Source organism: Triplophysa rosa, linkage group LG5, assembly GCF_024868665.1.
Source record: "Triplophysa rosa linkage group LG5, Trosa_1v2, whole genome shotgun sequence".
NCBI classification, from domain to species: Eukaryota; Metazoa; Chordata; class Actinopteri; order Cypriniformes; family Nemacheilidae; genus Triplophysa; species Triplophysa rosa.
Window position 1 is genome coordinate 2929150 of NC_079894.1, and position 27409 is coordinate 2956558.

The following is a 27409-nucleotide window of genomic DNA, read 5'->3' on the forward strand; positions in this document are numbered from 1 at the left end:
TTTGAGTGTGAGCCCTGTCAGAGCGTTTCATTGGTTGAATGAACACGGCCAACTGAACGAGTCAATTGAGTCAAATGGGACTGAATGAACTGGAACATGTCGTTCATGGTCTAATACTCTGCGTTCCAACAATGCATATCTAGTTACTGAACTTTTCTGAAAAATAAAGGTAATGACCTGGTTTAATTTTATTCTAAGGTGAAGTAAATTATGTCAAAACAGTTGAATCTTTGTATGGAACATTTAATTACACCAAGTAAATGATTTAAACCGTTTAGATTTTAGTAGACTAAATATAATGTATATTTATTCGACTAAAATGTTTTTCATATTTCGTCGACTAAAACTAGACTAAAACTAAAATGATGGGGTTGACTAAAATGTGACTAAAACTAAATTGCATTTTCGTCAAAAGACTATGACTAAAACTAAATCAAAATTTGCTGTCAAAATTAACACTGCTCCCCACACCAATGTTTGTGGGGAATGGGGGAGTGATGACTGAGGGGGCGTGGTTAAATTCATAAGGAGGCATAACTACAAGACAACAATACACACAGATATGACTTTTGTAAGATATATTTTTGAAGCGCTATACACTCCACATGCAAACGGATAAATAAAATGTAGACATATAACAAATAAGTCTCATAATAGCACTGGCATCGAATCTCTTCATTAATTTGTCATACTATATGTTGCGGCTAAATCACGTTCAAAATGTTTAGGTAAAAACTAAGCAGCAGGTATCAGGTCAGCGTGGTGGAAGCGCTCAGTGGTTTCTGGAACGTTCTGTCTTCGCCCCATCGTGCTGTCTCGGGTTAGATTTCTTGCGTGAGTTTTTCAAATGATCTTAAAGTCCCAGTGAATTTAAAAATGACCATTCTTATTTTTTCATGAAATATTGCAGCGTTTATAGTAAACAGTTTATCAATGCGGGTCACTTTCTTTTTTAAATTCATGTGCCCTCACAATCTTCAGGTAAAATCTGAAAACGCACTTCCGCCCTGCAATGACTATCCATCTCAAATGACGTAAGTTACATCGCTTGGCCGGAGCATCTGTTAAATCCGTTTGTAAATGTATTTATTTGTTTAGCGTTTGTAAATGAAAGAAAACGACGTCACGGGAATGATTCATGGTGACATCTGTCTTACACCTGGGACTGGGGCTGTGTGTGTACACCACCTGCATTCTGTTGATTATTGGCATTCCTAAATGATTTACTTCATTACAGTTGAAATGAAATGCATGCGCATTTGTGAAGTGGTGTCCTGTAACCATGAAGAAGAGATGGGTGTAATGATGAGAGCTGTAATAAGAGCTTGAGTTTGACATTCTTCGGGCTTAACACGTGTTAAATATAACCCACACGAGCAGACACTCATCCACTCCTCACACTGAACACATGTGAATATTTCTCATGTTGTTGCATCACTAAAGGTCTGTCTCAAAATAATACCGTTTTAATAACAACAATAAACTATTATTATATATCAGCATGTCCCGGGGTGAAGATCCGATCACGTCCTTGATGGAGTTGATTTGATGGTAATGACAAATGTTTCTTTTAAAAACGTTGTGCGTGCCAATATTCGGTTGTGTTTACATATACATTTAAATGACAAACAAGTATTTACTGAATATTTTCACACGCTAAAATGTTTCTAAATGTACAACTGGTGTAATTTGGGACTCTCGAAAGGTCCACACATCTGTCGTGGTAAATCGCGGGTGCGCGCTCTATCGGCCTGCTGCCGGCGGCGTGCGCGCTCACGCTATGGCGCATGCGCGAACGAACGATGGGAGGGAGGTAAACAAGATGGCGGCAGCCTTGAAGCAGCAGCTTCTGTGAGGAACGGATGATAGAAAACAAACGAACGGTAAGCAGAAGAGGAATAAAGGATCGCGTTTTCATCCGTCGACGGGTCGTGTTAATGAATGCCGACCTCAGGTCAGTTGATTCGACGGATTTGTTCCGTTACAGAGATATGTGTTAGCCGCTGCTAACTGCTGCCGATAAAACACTCCGTTTCATCGACACAAACCTTACAAACATCACACACAACACACACCTGACTGACGGAGGGACACACACAACATTCATTTTTATTTCAATAAACGCTGCCAGGTTGTGTTTGATCGTTTACCGCAGTGGAAAATCAGACCAATCAGCAAACATGTCAGTTTTTTACCGTTGATCTCCAAAGATTGACGGTTATTCTCAGTCCCTGACTGACTTTTGTCTGTAGAATTTGTGAATGTGTCTCGACTCTTGTGTTCGTTTTACAGTAACGTTAGTTAAGTTGTGAGACATGGGCAAACAGCACCGTGGCGTCGCGCGATAATACCGCGGTACGAACCGACTGGCAAATTCTTATACCATGGGTCTTTTCTCAGTGACACGTTACTTCATATTTGATATATTTGTCAGATAATGTGTCTCGTGTGTATTGACGAATGAATAATTGAATCCTAACACGCGCAAGTGACACGTGTTGTTATTTGGTGAAGTGCAGGGGCTCGTGCATGAAAGCATCATGAGGAAAGATGTGCGCGTAAAGTTTATTTTATATCTCGGTATGTGCGAGGAAAATAGTGCAGGCACAGTAATGTTTCCACATGGGTCACTCCTGCGGTCCAGTAGAGGATACATGATGATTGTATTACTCCATTAAGCATTACACGTGTGTGGCAACTTCACACATTCACTACACATCACACACACGCCAGCGGATTGAACATCGCTGCAGAATCGAGTCAGAAACGCGCTGGGGTTTACTCTTTTGTCTTTTCTTTGTTTTAGATATTTTGGACGTTCGTTTTCTCCATAATGCTGAACAGAAGTTGCAAATCGTAGCTCCCGAGGAGACGGCGCTCGTGGTCTGGACGTCTGCGAGCTAAAACTGACCCAACAGCAGTGACGTGTAAACACAGAGAAGGTTTCGACGGGCTCACGTGTCCAGACGCTGCTGGATGCTTTTGACTGCACAAGCCAAGATTTTGTGCCATACCGTAGCCGACGTGTCTGCAGAGATGTGCTGGGTTCCCATGATTCCCAGCGTGGGCTAATTCAAGCCTCCAGACCAAACACTTGTAACCCTCCAGAGGTGCTGTAGTTTCTGCCCCGTGGGTAACAGACGTGAACGTCAGCGATGCGGCTGCTGCGGTTCTCCAGGCGTGACTTGGTTCTTGTGTTGTCCCACTAACTGTTTTTGCTCGATCAGGACTGCGCCTAACTGTCTCTGGAAAAGCGATTTTCGTCGAGGCCTGGAACACACTGAGAGAGCGAGAGAGAGAGAGAGAGAGAGAGAGAGGGCAGAGAAAATGAGCTTGGGTGGTGAACTTCAGCAATTGGATTACCTGACGGAGAATGAGCTCATGGGAATGGACACCTTCATCCACCGCATCGACTCCACCGAGGTCATCTACCAGCCCCGCCGCAAGCGCGCCAAGCTGATCGGGAAGTATCTGATGGGCGATTTGCTGGGAGAAGGCTCGTACGGGAAGGTAAAGGAGATGCTGGACTCGGAGACGTTGTGTCGCAGAGCCGTGAAGATCCTGAAGAAGAAGAAACTGAGGAGGATTCCCAACGGAGAGGCCAATGTGAAGAAGTAAGATCTGGCTTTCATATTCAACCTATTCCACTCTGAATACCAGTCAGGTTCTATAGACGTGGAATTTCGAATGAGTTCTGCATTAAATACACACAATGTGTTTTCATCAGAGGTCACTGAACTCCAGCGTGATCCTAGTGAAGATGACTCTGCTGTCAAAGCAGATTGTATTATTGAAAACCGTGTCTTGATAGTTCGGGCTACACGAGCGGCTGATGTTAAACATCACATTAGAAGTCAGCGCGGTGCAGTATTTGTTCCAGTGCGACACTAGCAACACCAGCACGACGGGTTTGATTCTCAGACGACACACATTCTGCTGGAGGTGTACATGTAAATATTGATTCTTTGGTATGAGAGAGAGAGAGAGAGAGAGAGAGAGAGAGGAGTGTAACCTCTGACCTTAACCTGGGAACAAGCTCACGAGAATAAGGAGAGAGATGTTGTAGTGTGTTCTCTGGACATTGAACCCACGACCTTGTGTTGTTATTGTTTACCAGAATGAGCAAGTCAATATCTCAGGCACATTCATTTGGACGGTGCTGCACAAATGGGCAGGAGCGATTCCTCCATCTTTTACATTTCTGTACCGAGAGGTCACGCTGTGATGTTTTGACCTCACGTGAGGTGAATTCGCAGGTGCAAACTTGAACTTCGCTACACAGCGAGCGAAATGCCAAATGTCTTCAGACGGGTTTGCTTAACTGGTCTGTCGCATGCGCATGAACGCAAGTCAATGGAGAAAAAAGGCAAGTGTGACCGGGGCCTTAGTTGTGATGCACGTCGAGGTTAACGGGTCTAACCAGCTAAACGCGCACAAGCCTGTGATAACGTGGTGACTGACTGACTTTACACGATCGTAGCAGTCAGATGAGCGTATAAACCCATGAATATATCGTTACTTCATGAATGTCTTTGAAAGCGTGAGTTCGCACAAGAACAATTGTAAAAGCACAGTGTCTTGTGTCGTTATAGAGCCACTGCGTTTTCACGTCGTTAATTGATTTAGTATTTACTATTAAGTGACCGTTAGATCGAAAATCACTTCCTACATGAGCTTTAATAATAGCGTGTTTGATGAGCCGTGTGATCGGTTGTTAGTCCCTCACACATCGTCACGCGTTTGTTCGGACTGACCCGGGAACAGTGTTCATGCTGGTGATGTGGGTTGTGTTTTTCTGCAGAGAGATTCAGCTGCTGAGACGACTGCAGCACAAGAACATCATTCAGCTGGTGGATGTGCTGTACAATGAGGAGAAGCAGAAGATATATCCTTTCCTTTCAAACGTCTACACATTTACTCTCCGGTCATGATTCATCCTTGAAAGAGTGTGTGCGTGAAGAATGGGAATGAACATGGATGCAATGATTCCATGTACGTTTTGGATGATCATTATTTTGTGTGCGTCTTCGATACCCATTTCATTCGCAATGTGACGTGTGAGATGTGACGTGCATTACACACTGTTGGTGTTTGTCTCCATGGTTGTGTTGATGGTTCCTTTACTCTTCTCTCACGTATATGATCATGGAGTATTGTGTGTGTGGGATGCAGGAGATGTTGGACAGCGTTCCGGAGAAAAGATTTCCAGTATTCCAAGCTCACGGGTCAGTTGAAATGTGGTTCTAGCAGCTTTACTGTAAATCCGGTCCATGATCTTATATGTGCTGTTCTGCGCTGTATGTTTGAGAAGCACTACAGAAATAAGCCTTATTTAAATTGAGAACAAGATAATATCAGCATTATTTTATTCAAATCCGTTTCCTGAGACGGCAAATCATTGAAACGCAGTATTGTTTACTAGCATTATTCTGAGGTAACGAGAAGACGACACTCAGTCCTGTTTGAGGTTGTGAAGTGTAGCGATTTGACGTCATGTAGTCGTGTCTGTGTCATTCGGATGTTTTTATAATGTTTCTCTCAGGTACTTCTGTCAGCTGTTGGATGGTCTTGAATACTTGCACAGTCAGGGAATCGTGCACAAAGACATCAAACCAGGGAACTTGCTGCTGACCACAGACGGGGCATTAAAGATCTCTGACTTGGGTGTAGCAGAGGTGAGCGAATGATGTGTGTTCTCTCTCTTTCACTGTCATGTGCCGGTTAGCTTCAGGTTTAAAGCAGCGCTCGTGAATGTTGACTGAAGGAATTACAAACCTAACTTGGGTTAGAAACATCTGCCACATGTTAACCTTTGACCTCCAGGCTCTACGCCCCTTCGCAGAGGATGACACGTGTCGGACAAGCCAAGGGTCTCCAGCGTTCCAGCCGCCCGAGATCGCCAACGGCCTGGAAACGTTTTCAGGGTTTAAAGTAGATATCTGGTCTGCTGGAGTCACACTGTGAGTTCCCGTCAGGCACACACACACACACACGCACCAAGAAATAAACAAACATGTGCATCAAACTCAATAATATTCACAATTCAATATTGCGTAAATATGAAAGAAAAAAAATCGATTCACAGCTTTTGCGAATCGATTTTTTTTCTTTCATATTTACGCAAGCACTGAACATTCATTTACGTTAATGTTCTTGCTACTACTATCCACTAGATGTCACTTTTCTTTTTACAACGGGTGGATGTTACAACAGGGAGTATCCTTCATTAACATGGGATCCGGTGTGTCGTGGAATTTAACATCACCTTCACATAAAAGGCAGCGGTTCACATGATCGCAGCCTCTATTCACAGCTATTTTTCTGAAATTTTGTTTGTTATACTGCATCTTAAATGTAAAATAACTGTTCTGTTTCAATATACCCAAGTGTTTTAAAGTTTAATATGCAGGTTTGTGGCTCTTCGTTTCGTTTTTTAATTCACCATTGTAATGCAGGTGCAAAAGTGATATTGATTCAACTCAATTAACATTGACAAATTAACCATTTTTGAACATTGATTCAATGGTTGCTTGCTATCTGGGTATAGATTTAATACAAATCCTATAGATATTTCTAAAAAAGATCCGTAAATATCACATTGAAAGTGGCAAAAGAGTTGCCTGATCACAATAATGGTGATTTGTTTAAATGTCTGCATTAATTGCAGGTGCAAAAGTGATATTGATTCAACTCAATTAACATTGACAAATCAACTATTTTTGAACATTTATTCAATGGTTGCTTGCTATCTGGGTAATCATTGACTCGAATCGAGAGCTTGTGAATGGGAATGGAATCGGAACATCAGAATCGATGCCCAGCCCTAAATGCAAGTGTGATGCAGTTGTGTGTATACGGCATATACCCACTGGAATTTTCCATGGTGTGTCATAAAAGTTGTAAATAAGGACAACCTGAACGAAGTGCTGCCAATGTTGTAGAAAACGTGAGACGTGCATTACTGTCCATTCAAATGAAAGAAGGCGGAGTTGCTTTTGTTAGCTACGTCCAGCTCAAGGTCAGTTTGAGGTGTGAAAGAGCGCAATGTAAGAAGCTCAATGTTTGGTGTTTGACGACTGTTTTCTCATTAAGAAACACATGCAAAACACTGGCTGCGTTGCTTTCTTCCTCCTTCCGCAACTCTTGGGAGTTTACTGTGGCGCCAACATGGTTAATGACCGATTGTAATGTCCAGTTATGTAAACTACAAAATAGCATATCATTAACACGATGCATGTAATGTCAGTGGGACGAGGCCAAAACATGACCAGACCTTCACGAGTTCATGCTAAAGCACACGTTTAGGTTGTGGCTAAAACAGCTGTATTGTTTGCAAATATTAAAGCACGACTTTGAAATGAATTCTGACTCTTTAATTCAGTTTCTATATTATTTCCGTTTGACCTATTTTAAACAAAAACGACAAGTCATTTGATGTCTAGTTCTGTACTCAAAAGGTTAAAGGGATAGTTCACTCAAAACGGGACATTCTGTTATCACTCTTTACCTTGCATAGATAGTTTACCAATTATATTTGTATAAAAACATTGACCATGTCTTTACTTTTTTTACTGAAACTGACAATCATGAAAAGGCAGACATTGTTGTAGCTATTGTCATCTAATTTGCACTGTAAAAGTCTTCAAATGCACATAGATCAAGGAAGTAAACGTTCTTTTTCTAAAGTCCTGCGTACTGCCCTGATCGTCTCGTCATATAGTCTGTAGGCCAGGATTGATCGCAGAATCTGCACCTCTTCTGTGGCCATCACTCATTTCTGATACGAAACTTCAACATGTGCATAAAACCAGGGCGTTGTAAACCTGGCTACATTATAACACCAGGGCGTTCATACTTTGCTGGGCCGCTTTAAAAATGGGGCATAAATGAAGAGTATAGCCACTTCTCCAGGCACTGACTAAACCTGTCTGTCTCTCCCCGTCACAGATACAACATAACCACGAGTCTGTACCCGTTTGAAGGCGACAACATCTATAAGCTGTTTGAGAACATTGGGAAAGGTGACTACACTGTTCCTGAGGAGTGTGGACCGCTGCTGTCTGATCTCCTGAGAGGTGAGGTCACATACTGTAGAAATCCACCCTGAAGTTTCTATCAGCGTGATTCCCGTTCAGCATTCATGTTTGTGCATTCATACCAGTATTTTAAAAGTGATTCTGCTTTATGCTGTAGTTCATAGGTGTGACCTTCAGATGGCGCTGTGACTCCATTAAGCACTTCATCCCATCATTTTATATCGTAGATAGATGAATTGTTTCGTTTCATCTCATATTGCTGCTCTTTAACGAAGTGTGTGTGTGTGTGTGTGTCAGGGATGGACATTTTTCAATAAAATCATATTCGAATATTCGCGCTCATAAAAAAACAATATTCGTTTATTTAAATAAGGCTCATGAAGACCTCATTTTTGAAGTTTTTATTTAGTCACAATTTCACATCAAGATTATGATTGTAATTATATTATAATTATATAATTATATATTATTAATAATGCACTAATATTATATCCGGTATATGTGTTTTTTAAGTGAATAAGATTTGCAACGTTGGAAAAAGAAAATGGAAAAAATGCATAAAAACTGCGTTTAGACCCACGCTGAGGAAACGCATAAAACAGAACGCACAAAAAACGTACAAAACAGAATGTATATTAACAGTCATCTTGTTTATTTTGTTGACATGTTCTTGATAAGAAAACAAGCATAAAGGTCTTATCAAGAACATGTCAACACAAACAAGTCCGTTCCTCAGACGGTTATATTAAAGCCGACAGCGCTGCTCTTTGTTAATCCAGTAACAAGAATATCTGTTTTGCTCATTTATAATGTTGATAATAAACAATATAAAAAAGGGCTTGACCCCTCCATGCCGACTGTATGAGTTCAGATCCTAAAACACACCCGCTACAAAGACGCACCCATTTCCCGTATATTATGTGACCGTCATCTGAGGAAGACATGACCTAATTCTACTGATTGCCACGGCATGTAAATGTTGTTTTCTTTGTCGTATCGGTGTCAGTGTCTGTTCTGTCTAGCTCTGCGATGTATCATTCAATCAAATCAACTAAGCCTGTTTTCAAAAACAAAAAACAAACAAATCTGTGCAGTCTTATTCTAAAGCCAAATGTGAAATGTACATTTATGCTTTAAACTTAAATTGGCATTAGTTGATGTGTTTTTAACAAAATAACAAGTTATGGTAATGAATAAAATAATATGAATGGTATTTTATACCTAATGTATTATGTAAACTCATTCTGTGGTTTACCAGTTGACTAGATTTTTAAAATCATTTTGATACGATGTGAGCCGAGCATAACGCGGTCCAGGCAACCTTCAAATATTTCAATTGACTTGCTGCCTCTGTAGAGTGAAGAACAGAACCCACCAGAGCTTCACAGGTCATACAGACTAGCAGCGCTTCGCTAGGCAGTGCACACTTTCTACATACTGCATACTTCACTGTGACTGCTGTTCACTGACACACAGTCACCATCTCAGTTCATTACATCGTCATTGTGATGATGATTGTGTTTCTTCATCGCGTGTTGACAGGAATGCTGCAATATGATCCTGTGAAGAGATTCTCAATACAACACATCAGACAACACAAGTGAGTTCAGATTTCCCATCAGTCACTGCTGCAGCGCTCGCACACACGTTCACGTTCGCATTTCAGTCTGTTATATTAAACCCACCGAGTCCATGTTTTATTTTCTCTTCTGTTCAGCTGGGTTCGTAAGAAACACCCTCCCTCAGAACAGCCCGTCCCCATCCCGCCCAGCGCTGAAACCCGTGACCCCTGGCGGAGCATGACAGTTGTGCCGTACCTGGAGGATCTCCACGGTTACGGTGAGGAGGAGGACGACGACGAGATGTTTGACGGGGAAGATGACATCATATACACTCAGGACTTCACAGTACCAGGTGAGTTCTGATTCTGACCTCGCCTCGAACCCTCAGGACTTCAGACAGCCCTTCACAACACATTCTGTTTGTCTGAGTCTGAAGTCTTGACACGGTTGTGGGGAAATGATGTAAATAAAGCCTAAAAACCGTTGGACATACATTTGATTGTAAAGCGTGTTATGATGATCTTAAAGACATCATTCTGGTTATTAAAGCTGTGCGTGTGCGTGTTGTTTTGAGCAGGACAGGTACATGAGGATGAGGAAGAGCGTCCTCCAGAGCGCACGTGTGCTGTGGCCAAACCGCTGTGTGTGAACGGGACGGAGTCGGCCGCGCTGAAACCCAAATCTGAGCGGCGTTCCAGCTCTTCATCAAATCCCTCCAGGAAGGGCTTATCTGCAGCGAGCAAGATCCGCAAACTTTCCACCTGCAAGCAGCAGTGACCTCATCCGTCTGATCTTCTGCTCCTCTGTACAGGTGAGACTGCACGCACACACTTCACTATCAGAATCACACACAACAGACAGGAGACGTGTGAAATGACACGGACAGATGGTTAAAAAAACTACACTACCGGTCAAAAGTGAGTGAAATGTTTCTCGTTATTAAAAACACTTTTGATCTGAAAGTGTATGCTTAAATGTTTGAAGTTAGTTTCGTATAATTTTGCAAACAAACATGTTTTTTTTCATGACAAAAGTAACGTTTTATTTAATAAAAATGTTTTTGAAATGGATGACTTTGTCTGAATAAGGAAGAAAGAGCAGCCAATAAGAGCACAGAATAGATGGGAACTCCTTTAATATTGTTTCAAACGCATCTCTTGAAGCTGTTTGAGAAAATGACAAGAAAACAATATCATTTGTCAATAATGATAATGTTTACTTTGAAATATAACACGTTTAATGTTTTTTGTCATATAATTCCATTTGTTTTATTTGATCATTTTGATGAGTTTATTATTATTCTAAAATATGAGCACAAGTGAATAAGTGTCCAAAAACTTTTCGGTGGTAGTGTATATATAATAAATGTTAATATATACATGTACATACTTATGGTATATGCATGTATGTGTACGGGTATATGTTTATAAACACAAAATAAATATTCACACAGACATATATGATTATGTAGACACACACTTTTATTCTGGATGCGATGAATGGTTGAACAGCACTATTTCAAATGTGATGCAGAAGCGCTCCAGAACTCACAGTCTGTCAGTGTCACGGGCTGAGAGCAGTTTTTATCTCTGATGTGTGTTTGCGAGTCATTTCAACAGTAAAAAAGGCTTCTCTGATGAAACTGATGAGATGACCTGAAGACTATGTTTACAGACTCAACCACATGTGTGCTGGGAATGGGATTGAACAAAAACACACTCTCTCTCTCTCTCTCTCTCTCTCTCGCTCGGTGTGTGTGAGCACAGCATCCTCACAGACAGAGAAGAGGGAGGGAGAGAGGCCGAGTCATCCCATTCACTGCGGCAGCAGCATCTCACGAGAGTGACAGAACCCCACCCTGTCACACACACGTTTGTATTGCTATACTAGTGGGGACATTCCATAGACTTCCATTGATTTTATATCGGGCTTATGATAGAATATATCCCCTAACCCACCTCGACACTTAAAGCCCCAGTAAAATCAACATGAACGTTTTTTCCTTTTATTAAAAATAAGTTAGCCTTAAGGACGTCAATAAAGTGATGTGCTCCTACGCGCTGACAAAATTCACATTTAGAAGATATAAGCGTTCAAAACTGACAGTCTGGCATGTGCGCTTAATTCCATGACATCACGCTACGTCAAAGTTCTCGTCCAATCAAAACCGCTTGGAATCGGAAGAGTCCCGCCCCCTTCACTCTAAGAGCTGCTGAAGCGGCGCCACATTTCAGCCACTTGTTTGCACATTTATTATGTCCTACATGGTTAATGACGCGTAGTGCACTAGATGGCAGATAGGGGATGATACAGACAGTGTGAACATTAACATTAAAGTCTTGATTTTGCGTTTACACGCGAGTGTCCTCCGGTTCAGAGACACGATAGCTGATCATTTGCAATGTTCATACGCCCAAATACGCTGAGAATACAAAACGAATCTGACCTGTTTTAAGTCTACACAGAATGTTGAATGTTTAAAGTACCCATGAACTGGAAGTTACGATCGTTTTTACTTCCGTATTTAGACACATTTCCGAGTGAAAAGGAATTCCAAAGGAGAAAATGAGTGGGCGTGGCTGGCGTTTTTCACTTTGATTTGATTGGATGTGTAAAAACAGCCGTTGCATTTTGAAATGGAACTGGCAGCAGACTGACAGTTGAAGGGGAGGAGTTAACGGATGCTCCGCCCAAGCCGTCTAACACACGTCATTTGAGATGGATAGTCATTGCAGGGCGGAAGCGCATTTTCAGATTTGAACTGAAGATTATGAGAGAATTTTAAAAAGAAAGTGACCCCCATTGATAAACTGTTTACTATAACCACTGCAATATTTCATGAAAAATTAAGAATTGTCATTTTTTATTTCACTGGGACTTTAATGCTCTATGGAAGAGATCAGACATCACAGTCTTGATGAGTAAAGTGGGCGTTTGCAGTGGGACATTAAACCTAATAATCAGACAAACATGTGCAAGACATTTGATTGAATTATGAGCCTTTTGATTTAGTGAGGACCAGTGAATGTCCTCACAAGTGGGTTCACACGTAGTTCACTGTGGTACTGAGATTGACATTTGGCCCTCACAAATATAGCTAAACCAGTACACTCTCTCACACACACACACTGCTTAGATTGATTCTGTGTGTATTTATAGTGTGTTCATGGGCTTTCACGTTTAGTTGTGTTGTACTGTTTTACACTTTCATGTGTGTTTAGACGATCACAGTGTGCACACGACTAGAAGCAAACGCACACCATCACCCCTTGTACTTTCTGTCAGTATTCGGTCAGCTCTTGATCCGGTTGTGTTGCATTGTGTTAAAAACATCATTATCAGAGCTGTTGTATTCATTCCTGCATTGTGTGTGTCGTTTCTCTGCAGGTTTCCGTTGTTTCCCTGCAGTCGATACTGACCGCTGTTCCCAACGCACATTTCTGCCCTCAATATGAGCTCCACACAGACGGCATCCGGACACTTGTGTTTCTCACTCCACTGCATCTGGAACGGACCCGCTTCATTTGAGGATGCTGTTAAAGAGCGGACATGTTTTCCCACAATCCTCCTCCTCGCTCTATCTCTCTCTGAGGTCTCTGTTGTCTTGTTCTGTGTCCGGTCTCAACCGGTTTGATCAGCACCCAAAGACCGCGTGGATGTTTATTGTGTAGCGAGCCGATGGTGCACGTGTGACCTCACAGTTTAGTTTTAGACCATCTTTTAATTCGCAGTACTGAACTACAGTTGTGTTCTGTTGGACAAAGACGTCCGTTCATGGAGAGAGACTGTGGCACAAATGAGAAGAATATAACACCGATGTTTAAAAAAGCAAACGCATTCAAACACTGCATGCTGGGAAGAGTTTGGAGGACGCAGATGACTGATGCGTCCCCCGTTTGGTTTGGTTTTTGTTCCCGTTCAATATTTTTAAAGTATTGTTTATATAAAACACATCCCAACCGAAGCGGAGTTGATGGTCGTTTGTTTGCTTGTTTGTGGGAGAAAAGTCTTTAGTTTCATTGATTTGTGTCTTTCCTCTGATTAAAGGGCTCAGACCGTGAGCAAACACATAATCCCCATATATTCAAGCATTTACTCTAAACTAACCTGCAAAACCTTTCCCTTTATTTCCCTTTTCTTCAAGACACACCAGCAAATAACCGACAGTCTAATTGTACGGTCAGAGAAAATCTGTTGAATGGAGTTTTGGTGCAAATCTACTTGAGTAAGATTATAAATGGAGCTTGTGGGAGAAATAAAAAGGTTTGAAAGCTGTGCGTGCGTGTGACTCATCGCTGCAGAAACACACAGCTTTCATCTTCTGATTCAATATTCTGCTCATGATGCTCAACACCTTCACATTCATTCATCACACGTCACACAGATCAAACACGCAGTAATTCACAGATTTGACTACCGTCAACCATTATTCACTTATTGCTTTATTACGTTGTCGATCAGTTTTCACATCGGAAAGAAGCAAATGTGGCATAAATCCATGAGTTGCGGTCGTCGTTGCGTTGAAGTCGATGCAGAACTTTGAGTGAGATGCCTTTACAGTTTACACACACGTTTGTTTCTTTGACCCTTGTGTTTGTTACTCGTGTTTTTGGTTTTAAGTACAAGAAAGAAAAGCTGGTTTATCAAATGTGTGAGGTTGTCTCACAGACCTGAACATCACTCAAGGCTTAATCGGGTCAATGTCGACATTTTCAACAGAGATTTCTGATGTATACAAAAGATTTCTGCTGGTCACTCCATATCTGAAGAAAACATGTTTGTTCATTATCAGGACAAGACAAACAAACCGAAAGAATCAAAACTCAAACAGAGGTTTTGAATAAACGTGAATGATGATGATGATGATGTGTGTGTGTGTCGATAACGCTCAAGTTTTCTGATCTCCACTGTATCACACACACACACACACACACACGTGTTATTGTTGAATTTGTGTGTACGTGATCAGGATAATGACGTCATGAATACTCACTTTATCTCTGTGTCAATAATGTCACAAAAGAAAAGCAAGCTTCTGTATATAGGAAGCCAGAAATGACGTCATGACTCGAGAGGCTCCGCCCTCTCTGACTGCTGGTGATCATGTTATTTGTGGTCCGTTGCAGAATTGTGTAAAAAAAGTCTGATGAAAACATGATACGAGTGAAAGTAATGGGAGGATCGTGCAGAATTATGGTCATTGATCGCCTCCATCTGTTTCCATGGCAACAGTCCTTTCCCATAGTGACGTTTAACGTCCCTGTGAACCGGAAGTTGCGATCGTTTTTACTTCCGTATTTTGACATTTCTGAGTGAAAAGGAATTTCAAAGGAGAAGAATAGTGGGCGTGGCTTTCGTCTTTGCGAATTGATTGTATGTGTAAAAACAGCTAGAATTGGCAGCAGACTGACATTCGAAGGGGAGGAGTTAACGGAGGCTCCACCCAAACCGTCTAACACACGTCATTTGAGATGAATTGTCACTACAGGGCGGACGTGCCTTTTCAGATTTTAACTGAAGATTATGAGGAATGAATTTTAAAAAGAGAACGGCCCACATTGAAAAGCTGTTTACTATAAACGCTGATTACAACGCCTTTTTTCATGAAATATTGCAGCGTTTATTGTAAATAGTTTTTAAAAAGCCATTATTCTTAATAACAAAATGAGACCGTCCATCGATCTGTGGCCAACAGCTGTACGTTCACAACTTCCAAGATTTAACATGTGATGTGTGTATGATGGGATGATTATGAGAAAGAAAAGTATGTGATACGCTGAGAGTGAATGGATCAATCAAAACTCTTTAAATCAGTCAAATAATCATCAAAAAAGAAACGTTTCTCTTTTATTTATTCACAGTCAGACGTCTCAGCTTTGAGCTAGTGTGAAAACACAAATACAAGAAAAAAGTGCATCATGTGGTGTGTGTGTGTGTTCATGTTTGTATATCCCGGTGGGGACCTAAACCTGAATACACACAACACATGGGGACTCGTGTCACCGTGGGGACCAAAATTGAGGTCCTCATGGGCACAAAAGCTTATAAATTTTACAGAACGATATTTTTTACAAATCTAAAAATGCAAAAAGTGTTCTATGATCTTTAGGTTTAGGGATAGGGTTAGGGATAGGGGATAGAATATACAGTTTGTACAGTATAAAAACATTACTTTCCCCACGGAGATAATAAACCAGACGTGTGTGGGGGGGGTTAAATGAGTTCAATGAGGTTCATGTAACCTGCTTTTATTAAAGATACTTGTCACCGATTATAAATGAAGAAACAGTGATATGAGGAGCAATGCATTCTGGGATGGATGTACATAATGGGAGATTTTCATTCTGTTGAGATGAATTAAACATTTTCATCGGAGCCGACGATAATAAATAAACCCTATACTGTATAAAACATGCTGCTGGACATCATTTGATTTCTTCTCATGTTTTGTGTTACGACAGATTTAATCACACTGTCATTTCGTCGTCTGGACTGATTTCCTCGTGAATGTGATCTTTAAGAAGAGCAGATGTGAGTTGTGTTTGTCTGTCATGAGATGATTTATTCTTCCTCCAGGTCCGGTGAGGTGCGGCTCACGCTCACTGTGCGCTCTTGGCTCGTGTGAGTCCTCATACCGGAGTAGAGCCGGTCTTCGAGATCGGTCATCAGTTTGTCTGACAGGTTTGTGTTGATGTGATGCTGCACGCAGCCTGAATGCGGATCCGAGGTCTCTGAATGTTTATGTGTGTCTGCACGTCTCTCCTGTATCGCACAATCCTGCAGACGATCTGAAGAGAAGCGGCGGCTCGTGTTGTTTGCGTTTTCCTCTGGGTCCGGAGCAGAACCTTCAGTCTGTGAGGACGGGCCGGGAGATTGGGTGGCGCCCGCTCCCTCGCTGGCCTCCTCGTCGGCGGCACTGGCGATGCGTGGCAGCGTGCTGTGATATCTGGTGTCCAGAGGGTAGTTGGCGCTGTCTCCTCGGCGGAGCGGGTAGCAGCGCTGACGCTCCAGTGACGGCGAGTATCGGGCGGCTCCGGGGTCGCTGTACTGTTTACTGCGCTGCCACTGTTTCCTCAGGTGAACGCGGGAGCGGTGACGGTGTCTGAGCGAAGGCGACCCCTGCTGATCCAAGTGAGGATCGTGACGTAAGAATTCATTAAACAGTGCCTCTGTTTTCTCGTCGATGCTGTAGTCTCGGCGGCGGAAGGCCACTCTGGGTTTGACTGCGGCTCCTCCGAGGGAACTCTCGGCCTCCCGACTCACCTCGTCCTCCAGTTCCTCTTTGAACAGCCGCGCGTCAAAACTCTCACAGACCGTACCCTTCCGCCCGGCGCTGGTGAAGAAGCGGCGGCGCTCCGAAGCGGTCTTTCCAGAAGCACTTCCGAACAGACGGAATTCCTCCGGAGGTTTGTACGGAGCCTCGATGGAGGCGTAACCGCTGTCCATCTGCAGGAGTTTCCTGTTGCCGGCTTCTCCGTCGACGCTGTCCCGTCCATTTCTCTGCGGCCCTTCGTCGTACGGCAGCTCGCCGTCTCCGTCCATGTCGTCGTCTATGTCTTGCGACCTGAAGCTGGAGACGCCGGCTCTGGACGGCCCTACGGAACAGACGCTGTCGGCGTCGCTGCGCGTGTCATTACTGCTGAGGTCGGAGGAGGCGTAGTGCTCCAGCGACGCTCTCAGGCTCCAGATGTCACGATACAAACTGGGCTGCTCCAAACTCTCCTGACGGCTCGCCGCTCCAAACTCCTCAGATGTGTGTCCGTTCTCCTCAGCGCTCTTCACCTCCAGAGGGGATGGTGGATCTGTTTCTGTGCCGCATCTGAGCTCCGTCACTCTCTCCACCTCCATCCTGCAGACACAAAACACTTCAGATGATGAGTGTGATCTCCTCTGATTCTTCGTGTTTAAGATGCGTGTCGGAATCATAGCTTCAGTACCCTCAGATAAACTGTATGAATGATTCTGACTGGACACACTTCAGATGTATGTGTTTGTTCTTCACTAGAGGTCACTACTGTTGTAATTCAAAAATATGAATCGCGACATGTATTCTTTCTCTTCATGTTAAAACTGAATTGTAAAGTGTTTGAAATAACCTTGATGTGTCTTAGGCCCGATTCACATTTCGCGTCTAAAACCACGTGGAAAACGCGAGCACTCAGAAAAGTTGAACTATTTCCATCTCGATGCGGAGCCGACGTGCCTTGAAAAATGTGCGCGTCCGCGTCGCCCCCTATTTGTGTTCACCTGCCGCCAAATGTGAATCGGGCCTTAGTGGTGCAAATGAAATGGACTTTTTCGCTGGTGAACTGAACTGTCACTTTAAAAATGAGAATGTGTGTTTTTCTCAGAGAGCTCTGGCGTCACCTGCTGAGTTCAGGTTCTGCGTCGGGCTCCAGAGATCCAGCTGAAAGACGTCTCGGTGGATCTTTCTTTGGACGAACAGGATGATTTCTCAACAGAAAGTCGGTCTGCAGATGTTCTTCTTCTGAAGTCTCGCTGGCCGCTCTCTGCCTCCGAAACGCACATCTGCGAGGAGAACCTGAAAACATCAACACAGCCAGTGAATTCAGTTCCAGCTACTCATCTTTCAGTCGGACGTCCAGCATGGCCACTTCTGTCACCTTCACAAAACAAAAGTTCCAACCCGGCCGCTACAAACCAGTGTTCAGCGTGAGAGGACTGAACGCAGGTGATTGTGATCTCACAGGTTAATAATATTGGAGCCGTTCACACCTCTGGTGTCCAGACTGGCGGCTCTCTGGACGCTGTCAAAGCTCCACTTCTTCACGCTGTAGAACGGACCGGCACCTTCCAGACTGGCATGACGGCGGAGTTTCGACAGGAAATTAAACACGCTGCCCTGAGTCAGAGCCGGACCGCCGCCCGCCGTGCCCGTGATGACCGGATCTCCATCCGTCAGTGTGTTTCTGTTCAACATCTCCAGCTGGAAGCAGTGGAGAGACAGACGGAGAGATGAGACACTGACTCACAGGTGTCTGAACGCACAATGAAGACGATGAAAACTTGTGATGATGAAGGTGATGAGTGTCACGTACGGTCTGCGATCGGTTTGGGGGTTTGCTGGTGTGTTCACTGGTGTTCAGAGAGTCTCCAGGTAGAGCAGAACCGCAGCTTTGATTCATCCACAGGACACATGAGTCTGAAGACACACTGTCAACCGGCTACACACACACACACACACACACACACACTTACTGTCATATTTCATCTCATTCATTCAGGTTTTATTGATCTTTTACATCACTGTACTGCGTTATCTGAAATATGAGCGCGTGCGTTACCTGGAATATGGCGAGTGAATGTGTGTGTGCGGTGTCATCAGAAGTTGTGATGTTGTTGTCAGGCGTGTCACACTCCAGTATGGTGTTGATCTTCAGAGCGGGCGGCTGCATGTGTGCGTGTGTCAGTCGAGATTTCTTCAGGTGATGGAAGTCTCCATCTGTGAGTGTGTACCTGATAGAGAACATACAGTATGATTATCAGACGCCCGGATCGTCCGCCGCTGCAGAGAGAGAGAGAGAGAGAGAGAGAGAGCAGTCCGACCAGCACAGATCCGTTATATACAGTATTTCACATTAGATGTTTGTCTTCTGTGTGTCACATCACTGATGTCCGTCTTCATCTGAACATCACATGTCTGATCTGTAAGTGTTTCTGACCTGCGTCCTCTCTCTTTGTCTTTTGCGCTCGGCTCATAGATGGCGTTCTCGTTGAACGACACCCGTCGGGCCACGCCGGCCACAGTCAGAAAATGATCAGCATCTGTATCACCATGACAACTGGAGACAGACTCGCAGCTGACGTCTGCGGATGAACATGAGGTGTCAGCAGATGTAAAGGTGTCGTGTGTGTACGTACAGTATAGATGTGTGTGTTCACAAACCCTGTGCTGGTTGACTCTCCTCGATGTATGTGGTGTTGGTTTTCTCCTGGTCCTCACTGGCTCTGAACGCACACACACAAACACGTGATGAGGATGTGTGTGTGTGTTTGAAGTGACGTGTGTCAGATGTGTCAATCACCTGGAGTGTCTGCGCTGTCGTCCACAGCAACGATGACAGAAGACGAGCAGAATGGAGAGAACCATCAGAGTCCCGCCAGCAAACACACACAACAACACCAGCAGAAGAATGTAGTTCTCCTGCGCGTCTGACGCCAGCGGCACGTCCTGCAGCGCGCACACATCACAAGCATACCACGCACACATACCACACACACACACACACCACAAGCATAACACGCACGCACGCACACACCACAGACACGCACACACACCACAAGCATACCACGCACGCACGCACACACACACACCACAGACACACACCACAAGCATACCACCCACACATACCACACACACACACACACCACAGACACACACGCACCACAACCATACCACGCACACACACACACACACACACAAACACGCACACACATTGCAGTAATAAGACACAATTGATTGAGTGAACTTTCATCTCTATTTAATTTCTATTGTGCCTTTTCACAATTGTTACAGTAAACACAAATGCCTCCAGTAGATGTTGATGGCATGTAGTGATGGTTAAAGTGATTGTCCAGGAATGATCTGATATCACATCAGAATGCACCGCGAGTGCTTGAAGAGTTTAGAAGAGTGAATCTGGTCAGTGACGTCTTACACTTTCTATTGACAAAAACTAGCTGTGTATACTGTGCTGGGCTATACCAGACCAGTTTTACTGCACTTATGCTTTGTTGTTCAAATTGCTTCTATTGTAAACTCATTTTTATTACACAGCTGGTTGGAATGCTTCATTCTGATTGGCCAGTCGCGACATTTGCAAGTTCGTTATTCCCAGATAACAACCGCTCAAAACTAATAACACACGGTAACCCGGATGCAGCAAATCATTTTGACAGGTGTTTTTTTACAAATGAACTACAAATATGTCTTTTAATAACATATATGACATTATATTTACAAATGATTCAACCAATTTGCCTGTTCGTGACATTTGAACGTCGTTTCTTACCTTAAAACTGAAACTAAACGGCTTTTCCTCGCGGAAGGTCTACATTCGGTAAAAATGAGCTAATAAAATATTTCAAATTCACATTTCATGTCCAGTTTTTTCTCATGTGGCAAGTAGCCGTGTAATAAGCGGGATAATGTACAAGCAGCCGACTGTTATCACAGAAATAAGCCCCTCCAGTGAGACACAAGACCCTTATTTCTGTGATAACAACCGGCTGCCTGGACATGATCTCTTACATAAGTCACTTTGGATAAAAGCGTCTGCTAAATGTAAATGCATCACACACATGAGGAAGTCTTCTCTTCATCATCAAAGATCTGTTTTGTTATTGGTGTTGTGTTCTTCAGACTCACGGTGGTCCGGCGGGTCTGTAACAGAGACTCATCACTCATGATCCGACACTGAATGTGTGACACCTGAAAGAACACATGACAGACACTCACAGGTTCATCACAAGACTTAAAGGTGCCAAAGAATTCATGTGAAATTGTTCTCTGATATCTACATAGAAGGTGTGTGGCTTTATTACGTGCCAAAATGATCCAGAAACGGTTTTACAAGTCCGTTTACAACCCCAGGATTTCTCCCTAGAATGAAAAGGTCTGTTATTACCTAATTTGGAAGGGTCATGAATATTAATGTTGAGCTCTGCTCTGATTGGCTGTTTCGCTGCGCGGCTCATGCCACTAGCTCACACAGCAAACAGATCGCTACTATGAGGCGTGAAATGAAAGAAGTGGATAAGATCACTGCTTACTGCTTGCGGCAGGGGCTCTAACAGTGTCACGGTTTCCGTTCGGTTTTGTTCCATGTTTCCGTCTGCCTGTGTTCTATCATTAGTTTCTATCATTGTTAATTAGTCCCGCACCTGTTTCTGTTTCCCTTGATTATGTTCCCCTCTTTATTTAAACCCAGTGCCATCCTCATGTTCCTTGTCAGTTAGAGTTTATGTCTACGTGGTATGTTTGTGTTCCTTGGTTCTCTCTCAAGTATATTATTAAAATACCTTTTGTGGATTACTCCGTCGTCATGTGCTCTTCCATATAGGCTACACGTAACAGTATAACCGACCTCCAGCGATGGATTATATCCGCTCTTCAGAGGCTGCCCTGCTGGAGCTAAGGCAGGATGGCCGGTTGCTGGAGAGCTACGTGGAGGAGTTCGCAGATTTGTGCTATCGGGTGAGTTGGAGCGATTCATTGTTAAATCGCTTATTTCTGACTGGCCTGGATGACGATCTGCTCATCTTTATTCTGCTTCCCGACGCAGATGAGATTCTGCTGGAGGACTTCATTAATCGAGTCCTCCAAGCGATGGGCTCTGCATTCTGCGTCGGGAGAGCAGATGAGGACTTGAGCGATCGTCATTCAGAACCAGTCGATAGCGGGGAATCTGCTCCAGCTCGCCCCATATCCATTCCGCACTCCTCCACAACGCCTTGACGCTGTGGAAAATGGCGTGGACGCCACAGCGCGTCCTCAGAGGTCTTCGAGCCAGTCTCGTCCGGCCTCCCAGACTTCTCCGAACTGCCAGTGCCCAGCGAGGACCACTCAGACGGCGAGGAGCTGCAGCCCGAGTCTGCGGTGGGCTCAGGTCTCTGCCACGAATTGTGAGCCAGCGCCATTGGGAGCGACCGAGCCCACCCCGGTCGCAGAGGATGAACAGCCTGTTGCTGACTAGGTGTGTGTGCCGACTGCAACTCCTACTGCTATGACCGAGGGAGTGTTAGTGGAGTACGAGGGTATGGATATGGATATGAGCCCCGCCCACCCCCATCACTGAGTGTGACTGCCTGCTGGACCTGGACTTTATTTTTCAGCTTGGTGAGTGTGATTGTCTGCCCCTGCATGAACCGCTGGTCCCGCCCAGCCTCCCTCCACCTCTCCAAGCTGACATAAAAGACGTTTTGTTTTGGGTTGGTTTTGTTTATGCTCTCTGTTTTACCCAGTCCTCATCCACTCTCACTGTCCAGTCATCATCATCTCCCTTCAGTCCCTCCATGTCTCCCTCTCTCAGTGGTGGGGCTCCACCTCGGGCCTGCCGGGAACCGTCGTTTCCTGGACGTCAGGAACCTGTGGCTCTACCTTCAGCCTCAGATGATTCCGCTCCACCTTGTCTTGTCGTCCTGACTCCTGCACCTACACTCCTCAGACCCTCAACTCCAGCGTTGACCGTCGGCTACACCTGGGACCGTCCTCGCCAGGCCTCCGCTGCGGACCGTTTGCTGCTCTCCGGCCCTCCACCCCTTCTACTACAGCCCACTCGGCCCTCCCTCAGGCTCCGCCTCCTCCCTTGGTCGCGCCAGCTCATCCTCTGCCCTCTGGACCCCCACTGTCGTCTCGGGCGATCGTCACTGCGGCTACGTCGCGGCTGCCAGGATCTTCAGCATCGCTTCAGCTCCTCGGCTGCTTGGTGGGCTCCTCCTCAATCAGCTCCATCAGTCAGCCCCCTGGTGTCATCAGCCCTTCCTTCCTTCTGGACCACCATCTGGCTCCTCCCACCATCCTCACCACCCTGGCCCCATGGGCTACCACACCTCCCTTTCGCCTGCTCCGTGCCGGTCCCTCGTCCACCTCCTGAGCCCCCGCCCTCCTTCCTCCATTGGACTTTGTTCCGGGAGGGGGCGATCTGTCACGGTTTTGTTCCATGTTTCCGTCTGCCTGTGTTCTATCATTGTTAATTAGTCCCGCACCTGTTTCTGTTTCCCTTGATTATGTTCCCCTCTTTATTTAAACCCAGTGTCATCCTCATGTTCCTTGTCGGTTATAGTTTATGTCTACGTGGTATGTTTGTGTTCCTTGGTTCTCTCTCAAGTATATTATTAAAATACCTTTTGTGGATTACTCCGTCGTCATGTGCTCTTCCATATAGGCTACACGTAACAAATGGGGATATAGTCAGAATTGCCTCCTTAAATCAGAATCAAAACGCTGAGCGAAGCCTGATTGATGTTGTCCCAGGTTTGAAAAACTGTCCCTTTCACTTTCGTCACGTGACACTCGCTGCTCTGTGCTTCAATTTGCATTGTGAACAAATATAAACAAGGCTTAAGCGGCATATAAATTGGCACGATACAGATCAGACGCATCAGACTTTATAACTGTGCAGCTCGCGCTGTTTAAAGAAGACGCTCAGCTTGCGCAGACCCGCCTGACTTTATAACTGTATAAAGCTCAGTTAATACCCGTGCGTAGGACCTACGCCGTAGGCTACGTGTCGGTTTTCATTTATACTTCTGCGTCATTGTCCGCATCGACAGGCAATGACCACTAGGCGTCAGTGTCCACACGCGCGTGTTGCTTGTGTAACCAAGACAAGAAGAAGCAGCAGCTCGTTTGAGAAGCATTAGCAGTGATAGCGGCAAGTAAATAGTCACTTTTGTTTCAGATTTGAGATGTTTAATACAGAAGCACAAATAATTTACTTAGATAATTCATTCGGAAATGCGTTTGAGTAAACATGATGCTATCGCAGAGTTTTTTGACCTGAGGGAGGGGTTCAAACAGACCAAACGCCCCTCACTTCATAACGTCGTGGCTTATTTAAAGAAGACAACGATGTCATCGTCCATCGCGAGGTTTCACTGTAGAGTGTAGACATCGTCCGATGCCAATTTGGTAGACATCGCCCAACCCTACTCACAATACCTGCAGAACTTCAGCTGTGCACGTCCGGCTGGCCTAGAACATGGGCGGGTATATGCTAGTGATGGGTCGTTCTTGAACGATTCGTTCATTTTGAACGAATCTTTAATGTGACTCGGGAAGAACGAGTCGTCTCGGGGAGTGATTTGTCCAGTCGCGCATGTGCATTGCATTGGTAAAGCGTAGGGGGCTGTCACGTGATGAACGAACGACTCAAACCCGAAGACTCGACAGGTGAACTAATCAATTCTCTTTCTGGCTCTGACTGCATTGGTTTAGCTTACGACGCTGTCACGTCATGAACGAACGACTCGAACCCGAAGACTCGACAGGTGAACTAATCCATTCTCTTTCTGGCTCTGACTGCATTGGTAAAGCGTACAGGGCTGTCACGTGATGAACGAACGACTCGAACCCGAAGACTCGGGAGGTGAACTAATCAATTCTCTTTCTGGCTCTGACTGCATTGGTTTAGCTTACGACGCTGTCACGTGATGAACGAAGGAGTCAAACCCGAGGACTTGTCAGATAAGAGGTGTGGTGAGCTAATCATAGACTAAAGACCCAGGTAAACAATGAATTAATCTTTTCTGTTTCTTATAGCATTATAGTTTTGTATTGTTTGTAATGTGATCAACGTTTGCATAAGTAGTAGATGTTTTAGGAAAGTAACATGTAACATTTTAATTATATTTTGCTAAAATGAACGAAATGAACAATATGACTCGAAAAAAGATTCGTTCATTTTGCTGAACGAGACTCAAAGGTCCGAGTCAGTAAAATGATCCGAACTTCCCATCACTAGTATATGCAACGTTGGGGGCGTACGTCACAGTCGGTGTTGTGTTGGGATTGGCCTCTTTCTCAGTGGTCTTTTGCATGCACAAGATGTACAAGAAGAAGGAAACAATAGTGTTTGAGGCTCACGATTTGTCATTTCCATGTACAGACCTCTTGTTATTCATCTGTGCCTAGGGAAATACAGTTACCAGCCCCACTGTTCTGAAATACTTTACAATCAATCTCAAAATGTAACGACTTTAAGATATCTTAATACTAATCAAAATAAAATCTCAGTCAGCCCAAAGTTTTCTTCCAAACACACAGCAGATTGTAGAACTGAAGTGACAGGCCTTGAATGTGTGAACAGTGTTTTTAAACTCCTGTAGAAATGTTAAACTATGATGTGTGCTCGAGTGTGACACAGTTGTGTGTTGCATTTGTGTAGATGAAGCACACACACACACGCGTGTGAAGTTCTTCATTAAACCCGTGCCCTCCTCTGGCATTTGAACAGCGAGTGAATGTGTTCTGTGTGAGCGGCTGCACATCATTGTGTATTCATGAGCAAATCTCAAATCCACACACGTTCCTAACGGAAACCCTGTCAAAGGAATTTGGGGATTGATGGAGAACGCTGTGACGTTTCTACAAGCAGAAGTGCTGATACACTGAAGATGATATCAATAAAAACTCATTTCAGAATGATGATTGATAATCAGTACCGTTTACATGCGCATGAATCATTAACGCCCAATAAAATGAACCACGGTTAACAAGAGCAACCTCATTTATATGGTCAAATCAATCTCACAATATATCTGTAGTAGACTGTAAATCTATGATCATATAAATGCTAATCAAACACGGTTACTACACTTTTACCGTAATAAACCATCCACATGCACAGTGCAGTCAATGGTTATGATGATAATGACCAAATATCTGTTTACTCACATATTTACTACACCAATCTGTCATTTTATTTGGAAGAATGTTAGCAACATTGACTAATGCAACAGCAAACAATCAAATGGTAGTCAAGGGTGCCCGAGAACTGTTTGCTTTCCTAAATTCCTCAAAATATCTTCATTTGTGTGCAACAGAACAAAAAAGACAATGTTTCCTGCTATGATGTCCCAGAATTGTCAGTTGCTCACATTCTTTCAAATATCTTCCTCTGTGTTTAGCAGAACAAAGAAATGTATTCCGGAATTTTTATTTTTGGGCGGAGTATCCCTTTAATACTATAGAAGTGTTGTGTAATAAAGTATGCTACAGTATTTGGGGGATTCGGTGTGTTCTCTGTAAAGAGCAGTAACTCACACTTCTAAAGATAAAGTACACATGAAAGCTGCTATTTGAAGGATGTTATGATGTCATACATGAGAATGTTTCATTACATAAAGCCTGGAGAGCGCCGAAGTACTCACATTAAACACGATTAAACTCTTCCCTTACCAAACCATGGTTTTAATACCGTGATCCTTGTCGAACCGCGGTATTTCTGATAAACCTCTGCTTATGCATATAGTAGTCTAAAGGCAAAAACACATTTTTGCCACAGTTTTACTGTGATTAACGCGTGGTTCATTTTCACAAGGCTTGTGTTGGTCGTTCGTGTTCAGTCTTTTGACGCTCGCTCGCGCCGCCTTTATTTTGCAGGACGGTAAAATCACTTGCGCCATCACAGTCAAGCTAGATACGCGTTCACTGACGCGACGCGGTCATGATGAGAGATGAGCAGATAAACGCGCACAGATTTCTATGATACGTTTGTATCGCGTTTTCCACCCGACGCGTCTTTGGAACGCGATGAGGCGATTTCTTTATTTTGAACGCTTCGATGAGTCAGACGCGTTTGCAGTACGGATGCGCGACGATAAATTCTCAATGGAACGCGTCAAAACGCAACAAATGAACATCCAGCGACGCGGCGCGTATCGAGTGAATCACTTACCTATTTGTAATTCATGCTGTCCGTGTGAGGGACGCGTTATAAGCGCTCGCCAATAGCACGGTCCTCCAGAAGACGCGCTATATTTCATCCTAATGGGAGCTCGAGTTTATGAATGAAGCCCGGAGACTGAGGACACGCCCACTGGTGCTGATGATGCGAGCGGTGGGATTCCTCGTGACGTGCGTCACAGGTGATGCTTCAGTGTGCACTGCAGAAACGCATCGATTCATAAAAAAGGAATCTTTACTTACATTCACTTACAGATGAATGAAACTGCAGCTACACGGTTGCTTTAAATGCCACGCGTGAACTGTCGTTTAAATATTTGAGTGACACGTGTCTTTTAACGTGAAAAATATGTTTACTACAGCTGCTGTTGCTAATGCACATT

At 44.0% G+C, this 27409-nt stretch overlaps 2 protein-coding genes across 8 annotated transcripts; one reads left to right on the forward strand and one right to left on the reverse strand.

Annotated features, from left to right (window-relative positions):
* The first annotated feature begins 1769 nt into the window (after nucleotides 1-1769).
* On the forward strand, nucleotides 1770-13873 carry stk11 (serine/threonine kinase 11). Of its 4 annotated transcripts, none has more exons than XM_057333812.1 (11): nucleotides 1770-1883; nucleotides 2807-3614; nucleotides 4802-4885; nucleotides 5136-5225; nucleotides 5543-5675; nucleotides 5824-5960; nucleotides 7948-8075; nucleotides 9579-9636; nucleotides 9754-9950; nucleotides 10176-10409; nucleotides 12986-13873. In XM_057333812.1, the coding sequence occupies exons 2-10, from the start codon at nucleotides 3328-3330 to the stop codon at nucleotides 10373-10375; spliced, it is 1314 nt and encodes a 437-aa protein (XP_057189795.1). In that variant the 5' UTR covers nucleotides 1770-1883; nucleotides 2807-3327; the 3' UTR covers nucleotides 10376-10409; nucleotides 12986-13873. The 4 variants fall into 4 exon arrangements, with proteins under 4 accessions (XP_057189795.1, XP_057189793.1, XP_057189797.1 ...); XM_057333810.1 differs by having other exon boundaries at nucleotides 1790-1954; XM_057333814.1 differs by lacking the exon at nucleotides 2807-3614 and having other exon boundaries at nucleotides 1790-1954.
* LOC130554283 (voltage-dependent calcium channel beta subunit-associated regulatory protein) lies at nucleotides 13515-27376 on the reverse strand. Of its 4 annotated transcripts, none has more exons than XM_057333808.1 (10): nucleotides 27019-27376; nucleotides 20988-21050; nucleotides 19645-19790; nucleotides 19506-19567; nucleotides 19282-19426; nucleotides 18904-19075; nucleotides 18658-18783; nucleotides 18335-18545; nucleotides 17966-18140; nucleotides 13515-17447 (listed from the first exon to the last, which is right to left on the reverse strand). In XM_057333808.1, exons 2-10 carry the CDS (start codon nucleotides 21024-21026, stop codon nucleotides 16160-16162), a joined length of 2364 nt encoding a protein of 787 aa, XP_057189791.1. In that variant the 5' UTR covers nucleotides 21027-21050; nucleotides 27019-27376; the 3' UTR covers nucleotides 13515-16159. The 4 variants fall into 4 exon arrangements, with proteins under 4 accessions (XP_057189791.1, XP_057189789.1, XP_057189790.1 ...); XM_057333806.1 differs by lacking the exon at nucleotides 27019-27376 and adding an exon at nucleotides 21164-22402; XM_057333807.1 differs by having other exon boundaries at nucleotides 19645-21050; nucleotides 27019-27375.
* Between the last annotated feature and the right edge of the window lie 33 nt (nucleotides 27377-27409).